This window comes from Rhinoderma darwinii, chromosome 2 (assembly GCF_050947455.1).
Source record: "Rhinoderma darwinii isolate aRhiDar2 chromosome 2, aRhiDar2.hap1, whole genome shotgun sequence".
NCBI lineage: Eukaryota > Metazoa > Chordata > Amphibia > Anura > Rhinodermatidae > Rhinoderma > Rhinoderma darwinii.
In genome coordinates, this window is record NC_134688.1 from 477,793,559 (window position 1) to 477,809,701 (window position 16,143).

General features: G+C 39.6%; 1 protein-coding gene across 1 annotated transcript; it reads left to right on the forward strand.

The window, feature by feature from the left end:
- Window positions 1-466: 466 nt before the first annotated feature.
- On the forward strand, window positions 467-14,203 carry ZBTB20 (zinc finger and BTB domain containing 20). The gene is made up of 3 exons (XM_075854684.1): window positions 467-665; window positions 8,864-10,462; window positions 12,380-14,203. The coding sequence occupies exons 2-3, from the start codon at window positions 8,884-8,886 to the stop codon at window positions 13,030-13,032; spliced, it is 2,232 nt and encodes a 743-aa protein (XP_075710799.1). The 5' UTR covers window positions 467-665; window positions 8,864-8,883; the 3' UTR covers window positions 13,033-14,203.
- Window positions 14,204-16,143: the final 1,940 nt, after the last annotated feature.

Below are 16,143 nucleotides of genomic sequence, written 5' to 3' on the forward strand. Positions count from 1 at the left end.
AAACCAGTGCGGGTGCGGAATAGAGTGACCCATTATAAATAATGCACAATAAATAAAAAGTCAGAAATAATTGTATGGGATGATATAAGATAATTACCTATACATCTCCTGCCTCGTACGGCTCCTGTCTCTTGTCAATTAGCTAATTAACAGCATTGTGTGTTACTCTTCCACCCCGTCGACGAATAATTGCACACCTTATCATAAGACTCATTATTAGAACAATGGGCAGTGCTTTTTATAGTAAGCTCCTGGATCGGCGGAGGCTCAGCGTCAGCCGCACTCATGGTTTTCGGGGTGTAAAATTCAGCCTTGGTGAGACCTTTGTCTGCTCCTGGTGCACAATAGATAATTCTCTGTCTAATGGCAGAAGAAGCCGAGGTTATCTGTAACATATTCTAAAAATTCCTTTTCCCAAACATCGAGTCCGTTCCCCTCAAAGGGTCCTTTGTCTCTTCACAGGAAGAAACGCAGGACAGCTGAAAACCAGAAGGCGTCTGTGGAGAATGAGATTACTCAGACGAGGGAAGGCAGCGCCAAGCCGGGCCAGCCCTGCCAGAACTTTGTAGCTGTTCTGTTGCGGTGCCCAGCCATATCCACTCAACACATACAGACATCAAGCAACCAATCAGCACGTGTGCACACACAAACAGAGTCGTCTGATTGTGAGTACTTACAGCGCGCCGCGGCAGCGAGCCAAGACCCCTTATATAATGAGCCATCGTCTTGTGTTGTCGCTAGGTCATTCCGGGCAATGGAGGATGCCACCGGCCATATAGATCTATGCACTCCCATGAAACGACACAATGGTTGAGGTTGGCACAAGCATTACTGGTGCCACTTCCAAGCAGTTGCCAGCCAAGCCTCTTATAAACCCAGTTTATATGTTACAGACGGGTGGGGTATGGGCAATCATCATCTCCACCATCAACGGCTGCTCAATGAATCTAATGAAGTTTTTGGCAATTGGAGACAATTGCGGCCAAAAAAATGTAATAAGCCGTTGGCTCGTCTATTGCTAATTCTCTCTGGCCATTTGTTCATGTTTGTATTGGGGAATGGTGGATGACTACCAATATGGCCGCCCTTAAAGGTCCTACAAAGGTTGGCACCCTAGGCAAATGTGCCATTTAGGAGTCTATCACACCTGGGTGGCAATACAATTGTATTGGCTGACATATTGGCTGCTTTCCCTGAAACAGATAACTTAAGGAACAACTTGACAGAAGACGACCTATTCATTGGGGATTTCTTTATTTTTTTGGGACATAAGGGCTCTTAAAGGGGCAAGAAGCTCACTGACCCTCAATAGATAATGGATAGTGTTAAGATATGTCAGATAAATCATGAGCATAGAGCAGAATGACAAGAAAGTTAGAGCATCTTCTACCAGGCGGACAAGCTACTTCATTTGACTCTTTTTCAGCCCATTTTCATGGTCATTTAATTGTATTGACGGTTGTCCAGTGTTACCCTCATCCTCGTGGCTTGTATCCATTGTCAACCTCTAGTCTAGATTATTGTCTAGACACCAACCAAGAAAGTGAGACTGATGTCATCTTCAGGTTAAGATGCCAGACCCACCCTTATGGCTGGTGTCCTGTGTCAACCTCAAGGTGGAAGTCCAGCCTTATCCTAATTCATGACTAGTGTCCAGTATGGTCCTTTAAGTATATGTCTAGAGACTCCTCTTCATGACTGATGTCCAATGTCAATCTCAAGGCGGATATCCAGCCTTCCCCTTGATGTGCTGAGTTGCCCTTCAGTAGGATAACCAGTATCATCTTCCCAATTCCATTGTCACCCTCAAGATAGGTCTCCATCATCACCATAATTGCTGGTGCTCAAAGACACTTTTAAGTTGGATGTCCAGCCTAATCCTTATCTAGTGTAGCCCTCAAGTTGGATGTCCAGCCTCACCCTCATCTAGTGTAGCCCTCAAGTTTGGATGTCCAGCCTCACCCTCATCTAGTGTAGTCTTAAAGCTGAATGTCCAGCCTCACCCTCATCTAGTGTAGCCCTCAAGCTGAATGTCCAGCCTCACCCTCATCTAGTGTAGCCCTCAAGTTTGGATGTCCAGCCTCAAACTCATCTATTGTAGCCCTCAAGTTGGATGTCCAGCCTCACCCTCATCTAGTGTAGCCCTCAAGTTTGGATGTCCCGCCTCACCCTCAACTAGTGTAGCCCTCAAGTTGAATGTCCAGCTTCACCCTCATCTAGTGTAGCCCTCAAGTTTGGATGTCCAGCCTCACCCTCATCTAGTGTAGCCCTAAAGTTGGATGTCCAGCCTCACCCTCATCTAGTGTAGCCCTCAAGTTTGGATGTCCAGCCTCACCCTCATCTAGTGTAGCCCTCAAGTTTGGATGTCCAGCCTCACCCTCATCTAGTGTAGCCATAAAGCTGAATGTCCAGCCTCACCCTCATCTAGTGTAGCCCTCAAGTTGGATGTCCAGCCTCACCCTCATCTAGTGTAGACCTCAAGTTGGATGTCCAGCCTCACCCTCATCTAGTGCAGCCTTCAAGTTTGGATGTCCAGCCTCACCCTCATCTAGTGTAGCCCTCAAGTTTGGATGTCCAGCCTCACCCTCATCTAGTGTAGCCCTCAAGTTTGGATGTCCTTCCTCAACTCCATGATTATTTTTTTCAAACATTACCTTAATGGTAATTACAATGGCTGGAATCCATAGTCCTATTCAAGTAGATTTTCTCGACTTCATGGCTGCCATTCAGGTTTGCCCTTAGGTTAGACGGCTAACCTCACCTTAATGACTGGTGTCCAGTACGTAACTGTAATGAACGTACAGGCACAGATACAAAATTATTACAAAAAAGAGCGTATATTTTAATCATGTGTGATCACTAGGTGTAGGGTAGAGCGAATGACGCCAAGTGGCAGACGATGAGTTATGTAGACGCTCATGATGTATGTGTCTACAGGGTACCAGTGCTCGTCAATAAGAGGTGGATACAGAGGAGATGCAGCACATAACTATCTGATATGGGGGCTTCATAGGCGGCTTTTATGAGAGGAGGCCAGTGCCAGGTCTGGGTAGATCCCACCATATCTGCACACAGTGTCTTCTCAATGACCGGCTCGTGGGAGCTGAGACTTGAGCTGTACACAGACTTCACACACCTCCTCTGGTGTAGAATGACTGCTAATATGGTGATAATTTAATGCATCATAATTATGCAGATGAGAATGAGTGTGCTGCGAATTTAGCATATTTATTAATTGAACCCTTTTTTAAAATGAGGAACATTGCTCTAGATCTATTCACGTTAATGTGTTTAGGAAGTTATTTGTGTCTTTTTCCATTCACTCCAGGTTATGCATCTTCTGAATTGCAAAAATTCTAAATCTAAATTTTTTAAAACTACTCTACTACCCCCTAGTGGCAAACTGTAGATATGTGTTACTGGTGTAATTTATCATCAAACCCTGAGTTGGGTAATTTTTACAAAGCCCCCACCTCTCCATTTTTCAGCTTTATACTAGAGGATGCCCAGATTATTCCAGCATGGCCCATATCACTATATACAGGAAGATGTATAACTTATACCAGCTGTACATATATAATTATATACAAAAGATACCCAGGTTATACCAGCATGCTCCATATCACTATATACAAGAAGATGTATAACTTATACCAGCTGTACATATATATTATATACAGGAGATACCCAGGTTATACCAGCATGCGCCATATCACTATATACAAGAAGATGTATAACTTATACCAGCTGTACATATATAATTATATACAGAATATACCCAGGTTATACCAGCATGCTCCATATCACTATATACAGGAAGATGTATAACTTATATCAGCTGTACATATATAATTATACACAGAAGATACCCAGGTTATACCAGCATGCTCTATATCACTATATACAAGAAGATGTATAACTTATACCAGCTGTACATATATAATTATATACATAACATACCCAGGTTATACCAGCATGCTCCATATCACTATATACAGGAAGATGTATAACTTATACCAGCTGTACATATATAATTATATACAGGACATACCCAGGTTATACCAGCATGCTCCATATAACTATATACAGGAAGATGTATAACTTATACCAGCTGTACATATATAATTATATACAGAAGATACCCAGGTTATACCAGCATGCTCCATATCACTATATACAGGAAGATGTATAACTTATACCAGCTGTACATATATATTATATACAGGAGATACCCAGGTTATACCAGCATGCGCCATATCACTATATATAAGAAGATGTATAACTTATACCAGCTGTACATATATAATTATATACAGAAGATACCCAGGTTATACCAGCATGCTCCATATCACTATATACAAGAAGGTGTATAACTTATACCAGCTGTACATATATAATTATATACAGGAGATACCCAGGTTATACCAGCATGCTCCATATCACTATATACCAGAAGATGTATAACTTATACCAGCTGTACATATATAATTATATACAGAAGATACCCAGGTTATACCAGCATGCTCCATATCACTATATACAAGAAGATGTATAACTTATACCAGGTGTACATATATAATTATATACAGAAGATGCCCAGGTTATACCAGCATGCTCCATATCACTATATACAAGAAGATGTATAACTTCTACCAGCTGTACATATATAATTATATATAGGAGATACCCAGGTTATACCAGCATGCTCCATATCTCTATATACAAGAAGATATATAACTTATACCAGCTGTACATATATAATTATATACAGAAGATACCCAGGTTATACCAGCATGCTCCATATCACTATATACAAGAAGATGTATAACTTATACCAGCTGTACATATATAATTATATACAGAAGATACCCAGGTTATACCAGCATGCTCCATATCACTATATACAAGATGTATAACTTATACCAGCTGTACATATATAATTATATACAGAGGATACCCAGGTTATACCAGCATGCTCCATATCACTATATACAAGAAGATGTATAACTTATACCAGCTGTACATATATAATTATATACAGAAGATACCCAGGTTATACCAGCATGCTCCATATCACTATATACAAGCAGATGTATAACTTATACCAGCTGTACATATATAATTATATACAGAAGATACCCAGGTTATACCAGCATACTCCATATCACTATATACAAGAAGAGATATAACTTATACCAGCTGTACATATATAATTATATACAGAAGATGCCCAGGTTATACCAGCATGCTCCATATCACTATATACAAGAAGATGTATAACTTATACCAGCTGTACATATATAATTATATACAGAAGATACCCAGGTTATACCAGCATACTCCATATCACTATATACAAGAAGATATATAACTTATACCAGCTGTACATATATAATTATATACAGAAGATGCCCAGGTTATACCAGCATGCTCCATATCACTATATACAAGAAGATGTATAACTTATACCAGCTGTACATATATAATTATATACAGAAGATACCCAGGTTATACCAGCATGCTCCATATCACTGTATACAAGAAGATGTATAACTTATACCAGCTGTACATATATAATTATATACAGAAGATACCCAGGTTATACCAGCATGCTCCATATCACTATATACAAGAAGATGTATAACTTATACCAGCTGTACATATATAATTATATACAGAAGATACCCAGGTTATACCAGCATGCTCCATATCACTATATACAAGATGTATAACTTATACCAGCTGTACATATATAATTATATACAGAGGATACCCAGGTTATACCAGCATGCTCCATATCACTATATACAAGAAGATGTATAACTTATACCAGCTGTACATATATCATTATATACAGAAGATACCCAGGTTATACCAGCATGCTCCATATCACTATATACAAGCAGATGTATAACTTATACCAGCTGTACATATATAATTATATACAGAAGATACCCAGGTTATACCAGCATACTCCATATCACTATATACAAGAAGATATATAACTTATACCAGCTGTACATATATAATTATATACAGAAGATACCCAGGTTATACCAGCATGCTCCATATCACTATATACAAGAAGATGTATAACTTATACCAGCTGTACATATATAATTATATACAGAAGATACCCAGGTTATACCAGCATGCTCCATATCACTGTATACAAGAAGATGTATAACTTATACCAGCTGTACATATATAATTATATACAGAAGATACCCAGGTTATACCAGCATGCTCCATATCACTATATACAAGAAGATGTATAACTTATACCAGCTGTACATATATAATTATATACAGAAGATACCCAGGTTATACCAGCATGCTCCATATCACTATATACAAGATGTATAACTTATACCAGCTGTACATATATAATTATATACAGAGGATACCCAGGTTATACCAGCATGCTCCATATCACTATATACAAGAAGATGTATAACTTATACCAGCTGTACATATATAATTATATACAGAAGATACCCAGGTTATACCAGCATGCTCCATATTACTATATACAAGAAGATGTATAACTTATACCAGCTGTACATATATAATTATATACAGAAGATACCCAGGTTATACCAGCATGCTCCATATCACTATATACAAGAAGATGTATAACTTATACCCGCTGTACATATATAATTATATACAGAAGATGCCCAGGTTATACCAGCATGCTCCATATAACTATATACAAGAAGATGTATAACTTATACCAGCTGTACATATATAATTATATACAGAAGATACCCAGGTTATACCAGCATGCTCCATATCACTATATACAAGAAGATGTATAACTTATACCAGATGTACCTATATAATTATATACAGAAGACACCCAGGTTATACCAGCATGCTCCATATCACTATATACAAGAAGATGTATAACTTATACCAGCTGTACATATATAATTATATACAGAACATACCCAGGTTATACCAGCATTCTCCATATCACTATATACAAGAAGATGTATAACTAATACCAGCTGTACATATATAATTATATACAGAAGATACCCAGGTTATACCAGCATGCTCCATATCACTATATACAAGAAGATGTATAACTTATACCAGCTGTACATATATAATTATATACAGAAGATACCCAGGTTATACCAGCATGCTCCATATCACTATATACAAGAAGATGTATAACTTATACCAGCTGTACATATATAATTATATACAGAAGATACCCAGGTTATACCAGCATGCTCCATATCACTATATACAAGAAGATGTATAACTTATACCAGCTATACATATATAATTATATACAGGAGATACCCAGGTTATACCAGCATGCTCCATATCACTATATACAAGAAGATGTATAACTTATACCAGCTGTACATATATAATTATATACAGGAGATACTCAGGTTATACCAGCATGCTACATATCACTATATACAAGAAGATGTATAACTTATACCAGCTGTACATATATAATTATATACAGGAGATACCCAGGTTATACCAGCGTGCTCCATATCACTATATACAAGAAGATGTATAACTCATACCAGCTGTACATATATAATTATATACAGAAGATACCCAGGTTATACCAGCATGCTCCATATCACTATATACAAGAAGATGTATGACTTATACCAGCTGTACATATATAATTATATACAGGAGATACCCAGGTTATACCAGCGTGCTCCATATCACTATATACAAGAAGATGTATGACTTATACCAGCTGTACATATATAATTATATACAGGAGATACCCAGGTTATACCAGCGTGCTCCATATCACTATATACAAGAAGATGTATGACTTATACCAGCTGTACATATATAATTATATACAGGAGATACCCAGGTTATACCAGCATGCTCCATATCACTATATACAAGAAGATGTATAACTTATACCAGCTGTACATATATAATTATATACAGAAGATACCCAGGTTATACCAGCATGCTCCATATCACTATATACAAGAAGATGTATAACTTATACCAGCTGCACATATATAATTATATACAGAAGATACCCAGGTTATACCAGCATGCTCCATATCACTATATACAAGAAGATGTATAACTTATACCAGCTGTACATATATAATTATACACAGAAGATACCCAGGTTATACCAGCATGCTCCATATCACTATATACAAGACGATGTATAACTTATACCAGCTGTACATATATAATTATATACAGGAGATACCCAGGTTATACCAGCATGCTCCATATCACTATATACAAGAAGATGTATAACTTATACCAGCTGTACATATATAATTATATACAGAAGATACCCAGGTTATACCAGCATGCTCCATATCACTATATACAAGAAGATGTATAACTTATACCAGCTGTACATATATAATTATATACAGGAGATACCCAGGTTATACCAGCATGCTCCATATCACTATATACAAGAAGATGTATAACTTATACCAGCTGTACATATATAATTATATACAGAAGATACCCAGGTTATACCAGCATACTCCATATCACTATATACAAGAAGATGTATAACTCATACCAGCTGTACATATATAATTATATACAGAAGATACCCAGGTTATACCAGCATGCTCCATATCACTATATACAGGATGATGTATAACTCATACCAGCTGTACATATATAATTATATACAGGAGATACCCAGGTTATACCAGCATGCTCCATATCACTATATACAAGAAGATCTCCAGTTTATTACAGAATGGTTTCTCATTAATGTCATTAATGTTTCTTTGTATCAGTTTTTAGGATAGATACTTTCATTACAGTGTGTTTTCTCCAAGTATAACTGACTTATTGCTTCTTGTTGTCTTGTTTTTAGGTGACATCCGTTGCAAGGGGATGACAGAGCGCATTCATAGTATCAACCTTCACAACTTCAGCAATTCCGTGCTCGAGACGCTCAACGAGCAGCGCAACCGTGGCCACTTTTGTGACGTGACGGTGCGAATCCACGGAAGCATGCTGCGGGCCCACCGCTGCGTGCTGGCCGCTGGCAGCCCATTCTTCCAAGACAAACTGCTGCTAGGGTACAGTGACATCGAAATCCCCTCAGTGGTGTCTGTCCATGCAGTGCAGAAGCTCATTGACTTCATGTACAGTGGGGTACTACGGGTCTCCCAGTCTGAGGCCCTTCAGATACTGACAGCCGCAAGCATCCTACAGATAAAAACCGTCATTGATGAATGCACGAGAATTGTCTCACAAAATGTAGGCGGGGTGTATCCTCTAATACAGGACTCTGGCCAAGAGACCCCCAGGGGTACTCCAGAATCAGGTACCTCTGGGCAGAGCAGCGACACAGAGTCTGGCTTCCTTCGGAACAGCCACCCTCCGCACAGTGTAGACAGGATCTACTCTGCCTTATACACGTGTTCCATGCAAAATGGCAGTGGGGAACATTCCTTTTATAGCGGAGCCCTGGTAAGCCACCACGAGACTGCCTTAGGGCTGCCTAGACAACATCACATGGAGGAGCCTAGCTGGATCACACGCATACATCAGCGATCTCAGCGGATGGAGAGGTTTCTAACTACCACGCCGGAAACCACCCACTGCCGTAAGCAGCCTCGTCCTGTACGTATTCAGACAATGATGGGAAATATACACATAAAACAAGAGGTGGACGATGACTATGACTACTATGGACAACAGAGGTCACAAGCCCTTGAACGCAACGAGTCGGAAGAGTGCACTGAAGACACCGATCAAGCTGAAGGCACAGAAAGTGAACCCAAAGGGGAAAGTTTTGACTCTGGAGTAAGTTCATCGATCGGCACAGAGCCAGACTCCGTGGAGCAACAGTATATGCCAAGTCTCGTAAGAGACGGCCAGCAAGATCCTTCCCACGCAGAGTCGAATAACTTGTCCACCGAATGCTTAGAAAGCCGGAACCAACAGCACTTAGATACCAGCTCTTCCTCCCCTGAGAGGAGCAATAACGTTGACATGGACAGCACAGTACTCAGTGTTAGCAATAACACTGAAAAGGGGGTCCTACAGACGTCCGTCTCCCAGTCAATCGCGCAAGCCTTGCCAACCACTCAACTCTACTTACGTCAGACGGAAACACTCACCAGCAACCTGAGAATGCCACTAACTCTGACCAGTAATACCCAGGTCATTGGAACAGCTGGCAATACTTATCTTCCGACCCTCTTTACGACGCAGGCAGCGGGGACTGGTCCAAAGCCTTTTCTCTTTAGTCTGCCCCAACCTCTGACTGCTCAGCAAACTCAGTTTGTGACGGTTCCCCAAGCTGGATTGTCTCCATTTTCTTCCCAAATTCAAAACCAACAATCCCAAGGTGGACACAGCACAGGCGGCAGCCAGGGAGAAAAAAAGCCTTATGAGTGCACCCTCTGCAACAAAACTTTCACCGCCAAACAGAATTACGTGAAGCACATGTTTGTACATACAGGTAGGTCAGCTCTTCCTTCTAGTCAGGTTCTATCCACTGTAGTCTATCAATGAGCCTATAAACACTGCAACAGTCCCCCATTGCATCCACGTTGGCCGCTTCATCTTCATCTGTCATTGCCTTGGCAGATTTTACCAAATTTTAAAGCCCATCCCTTCGACCCCTTAGTCGCCCATCCTACCAGCCTTCCATTGCATTGGCTATTCATTAAACCATTTGCTCATTGCACTGAAGAGCCCCACCACTCTCTGGTGACATCCATCCCTCAATACTCCAGTGATGCCCACTTACCTAAATCTCACTCATCACTCTCTGAAATGGTGACATTAAACCCGTGTTATCCCAAAATTTCCAAATAGCGTCAGCCTCATCCACCCATCACATATCCTCCTAATGTATACCCCTCGTTACGATGAAACCGGGCCGGCTCAACTTCAACCACCATTTCATCCATGAAGTTCCCTCGACCACTTCTCACTGTGCCACCAAAACGCAACCTTCCATCCCTCTTTTTGAAAACAAGCCCAACACCCAGTCTCATTCATTTATCAATGTCCATCTCCACAATCTTTTGTTCTGGCCAGCCGACATTACAACTAATTAGGCCACCTCCCCTACATCCTGATTGTACAGAAATGGCTTAAGGGGGTTTTACACTGGGGGATTATCGTGCAGACGAGCGTTCATATAACTGGGCAGCGATCAGCAGATGAACGAGCAAACACTCGATTATCTGCTGATCGTATCGTTTACAAAAAGTTAAATCGTTGTCGGCACCACATCTTGGTGTGTAAAAAGTGAGACGCGCTGCCGACATTATAATAATGTATGGGGACGAGCGATCGGAGTAACGACCACTCCTCCCCATCCATAGCTCCGTGTGACAGGAGCAAACGAGCGCCAATCAACGATGTCCTGTTGATCGGCGCTCACTGCATCGGACGATTGTCGGCCGGTGTAAAAGGCCCTTTAGTTGGGCTCACTGTACTGAAAAGCACCAACCCTCATTATCCTAATAAAGCCCACTCTCCCACCCCTTATAACGTCAATAAAGTCCATCAATTTAACACTTAATTTTATAAATAAGGACAACCTCACCCATAAGGTTAGTTAAATTACACTTTTGTCCATCACCACTTAATGGGGTTATCCACTTTGGACAATTTTTACTTGTTAGAAGGATCCCTTGACAATAAGTTAATCATAAATTGTCCTCCTGATGGGACCCCTGGAGATCAGCTGTAATCTGTGAGGAAAACTGGCAGTAAGTGTTCAATTTACCTGCAGCGCCACCACAGGAGAAATGAAGTATTACACAGTGTCCATTCATATCAATGTGTTGTCTGTGTAATGCAGGGCAGGAGAGGTCCTCCAGAGAGAGAGAGTGAGACGCTCTTTATAGTCATTCTCTACTCTTGTCGAGAGATGAGGATCCTGAACAGACACCCCTCTATTAACTCTTCAATAATAGGGTTTATGAAAATGTGTTTTTTAAAACTGGACAACCCCTTTAAAACCTGATATAAGGTCTGACTGTATGGGATAATGACAACTTTTCATCTGTATTAATGGCAACGTTCCGGCCGTGTCCTAACTCCCAGTGCGGCCATAAATGTCTAATTGGTCAGGAAGTCGCAGGGTTTGTCATTAACAATGTGATGTTGTTGTTGTCGAGGTTTTTATTTTTTAACATAAAATGCATTTCTGCTTTCGGAAGTCACCCACCTTACAGCCGTATTCCTGATATTTCCCCCGTGGGCCGTTACTAAGGAGTGGTATATGTCCAGAATGTTAAATATTTCAACATCTGTGCTCACGTCATCTACTCCGTCATCTGGTTATGAGAACTTTTTACTGACGTGTGTCTTCTCTGTTTTTGTTTTTTTTTGTCTCCTCTTTATGAACACTCTACAAAAGGAGAGAAGCCGCACCAGTGTAGCATCTGCTGGAGATCTTTTTCTTTAAAGGATTACCTAATCAAACACATGGTAACGCACACAGGCGTGAGGGCGTACCAGTGCAGCATCTGCAACAAGCGCTTCACCCAAAAGAGCTCCCTCAACGTGCACATGCGCTTGCACCGTGGAGAGAAGTCTTACGAGTGCTACATTTGCAAAAAGAAGTTTTCTCACAAGACGCTGCTGGAGAGGCACGTGGCCCTTCACAGCACCACCAATGGCACTGCCATCATCCCAATGCCCGTTCCACCTCCAAACTTAGCTCCAGGATCAGTCCAAGCTCCAGGACAAGGGTTGCCTCCTGCTCCCAGCATGCCTCCAGCATCGATCTTGCCTCTTACTCCGGTCTTGGCATCTGCTCCAGTTTTGGCTCCAACTCCAGCCTTAGTTCCAGCTCCAATTTTGGTCTCTGCCTTAGCACCGGCACTGGCTGCACCCCCTACCGCTGCTCCAGCTTCTAGTCCAGTTCTAGTCCCTCGCCCTGGGCCCCCCAACAGCGGAGCCACAGTCTGCTCTGAGGGCACAACGTACGTTTGCTCAGTGTGCCCAGCTAAGTTTGACCAAATCGAGCAATTTAACGACCACATGAGAATGCACGTTTCAGACGGATAAAGACCATCCATTCTTACGAACAAAAAAAAAAAAAAAAAACAACAAAAGCTATGGCACTAGAATTTAAGAGTTTTCTTTTTATTTTTTAGGGGTTTTTGTGTTTTTTTTGACATTTTGTACTACATGAAGAACTTTATTGCCTGCTGGTACATTACATTTCCGGAGAGTGGGTGAATATATATATCTATATATATCAAGATATATAACCTGCATATATATTTTATCCAGTCTCCCTCAGATGGTGGCCTTAAGGCCTGGTAGATATACCTGAATTCTACTGGTTGGAATTCAAACTACTGGCCTCTAAATACAACCCTTCTTTAAAAAAAAAAATACAAAAAAATACAAAAAAACCTAAAAGACACATGAAAAAATACAAAAACAAAGACTGAACCCTTTTTCCACTTGCGTAGAGCACTACAAAAAACAACAAATAATAGAAGAAGATATTCAAAAAGGCCGACTGTCTCTTAATATGCCGCCTACAGTGGTTTTTTTTTGGTTTTTTTTCATTGCTTTTTACTTTCTGATGGACATTTTTCCGCCTTTAACCGCTCAGACTTCACAGAATCTGATGGATAAAAAACTGCGCACTTATTTTATTGTATTTTTTCCCCATTGCGGCATTAAATGTCTTTTTCGTTTTGTTGTGGGGGGAGGAACGGGCATTTAAAAGAGGCCCAGAATTCGAGCAGCCTCCCGTGGGGAGTTCGGTCTGGTTCTGCCTGAATACCCACAATCCCCCTCTCATCACCTTTCCAACCCGTCCATGAATTTCATCTGCAGCTGAAGAAATTAAGAACTGAGAGGGCAACATTAGCGCATAAGGGCAAAATATGTGGCTGTGCTATTTTTTTATTTTTTTTTGGGGGTCATTTTTTTTTTTTTTTGTCTTTTTGAATTTTCAAGCAAAGAATCTACAACGACAAAAGCAACATGTGTTCAATACTCCGCGTCGCTATCCAAGTTCCTGATGCAGTACAGGACAAGGGCACAAATGTGGTGTGACCACGGAACCAATGTCACAGACTTACATCTGAGGTATAGAAAACATACACAGCAAAAATTTCTGTTCCGGTTTCGGTACCTTCCGTCACAGAGCAGAGGGGAAATCCAGCACCATCGGAAAGGTGCTTCTGTTCTATGTATTATGAGAGAGTTCCATATTGAAGGGTGGGGGGAGGGGCTGATACTTCTTTGTAATGTTATTAAATGGCAGACTGTTTCTTTTTGTATCTTGCGTAGATTATTGTATCGCATTATTTGCTTACTGTTTCTAAGCACTTGTGTTTTACGGTAACAGAATTTTTTTTTTTAACCATGATTTGGCCTCATATTTACTTTAAATGGAGGAGGTAAAAGAAACAGTCTGCTTTTTATTCCTTTAATGGTTGCAAAATATTATATGCCACGGAGGACGCACATTTTTGGATATTTGTGGGATTATTTTGTTAAAGGATTTGTCAAACCCATGCAGAACGGTCCCTTTTAACGTCCCGGCGTTTAGATCACGTTATGGTTTTCTATTTTAATCGTTTAATACTCTAAAAACCTAAAATCTAGCTAAATTGTCAAATTTCATAGAGAAAAAAATAAAATTATATATATATATATGACCAAATGACAAAAATAAAAACATCTAGTATTTTCATTAAAAAAAAAATTGGCAAAAAAAATTCAAGTCATAATTAGTCAACAAATGTACATTACGTTACCCCAGTTATAGAAATTTTGATAGAGGTAACACAATTTTATTTATTTATTTGTTTGTTGTTTTATTTTTTTTATTTTTTGGTTTCCCTGTAAAATTATTGCCAAACATATGTAAAATAAAATATGTGATCTTTCGCCAGATTACATTTGTCAATTTATGGCAAAACTTTGTCATGTAAACTGTTGTACATTTTTTTTTGTTGTATTTTTTTTTTTTTTTTTTTGTAATTTTTTTTTTTTCTGTAATTTTTTTTTTTTTCTGTAATTTAAAAAAAAACAAAAAAAACTTCAGGCCTATAAAACTTTAGCACTGTATAAAATAATTGCCAGAATAATAGCTACAAAACAAATCATTTATATGTCAGGGTATCCCTTTAATCAATAGCACAATTTGTTCATTTACAATTTAAAAAAAAATTCAACCCTAAATGATTATTGATATAAAGTTGTGTTGAATTATTTTTTTGTGTGATTTTCCAGGGTCCTCTAACAAATTATCAATATTTTTTGACAATGGCTAAATTGAATAATTTTGGGTATTTTTTATTAGGGGGGGGGGGGGCTAAAATTAGAAAAATTCTAAAACTTAAAAAAATAAGTTTTTTAATAAATTTCCAAATTTGTGCTATGATTTTCCATCTATTTGACATCATTTTCTATAGTATATTCTATTTTTGTGCATTTGGTCAACATCTTGTGCTGAATGCCCCTTGCGTGTAGATTACACTTTTTTCTGCACAGGGGTCAATGAACTAAACTGTTCTCCGTGGATTTGGCAAATTCGGCAATTGTAATTTCCATAGAGGAAATGCAGTAATATTTTCCTTACAGAATGTTGTCTGATTATTTGAAGGAATGGTGGAAGGAGCGTTCTTGTAGACTGACAAACCTGAGTCAAGCCAATCGGGATTTTTATTTTTTATTTTCAGGATTATCACGTTTAGTACAAGGAGCAAATCAGAGCGTATGCTGAATGTGTAACGATACAATCTGGATTGGTGTATGGGGGAGTGGCAGCAGATCAGTGTAGTGTCATGCCCCTCCCCCTAGGCAGACAAGAAAAAAAAGCAAGTGATTGAAAATCAGACGTGACACTTCTATCTGAATCCATATGCTGCTTTCTGGTTTTTTTTTTTTTCACGTAACGTCTGTTTGTAGAAATTTTAACTCCTTATCTCCCACGTGATTTATGGTGGAATAATGCAATCAATGAGCGGAGTCTCCGGAGGGTTCCTTACATCTCCACCGCTCTCTTTGATGTCACTTCTTGACTGTCCGAGTGGGCCTATAACAATCCTTCTTACCTTACAATAAGACTAAGGTCACAGGGCGTTCCTGACACTTGTGTCCATTAGAGGAACTGTATCCAGTGTGATAATAATATTAATATTCTAGCCA

What these genes read in the sequence shown, in the direction of transcription:
- ZBTB20 (XM_075854684.1), top strand. Translation starts at nt 8,884, where the DNA reads ATGACAGAGCGCATTCATAGTATCAACCTTCACAACTTCAGCAATTCC. An exon ending in GCACATGTTTGTACATACAG is followed by an intron (nt 10,463 to 12,379) that starts GTAGGTCAGCTC and finishes ACTCTACAAAAG; the next exon opens with GAGAGAAGCCGCACCAGTGT.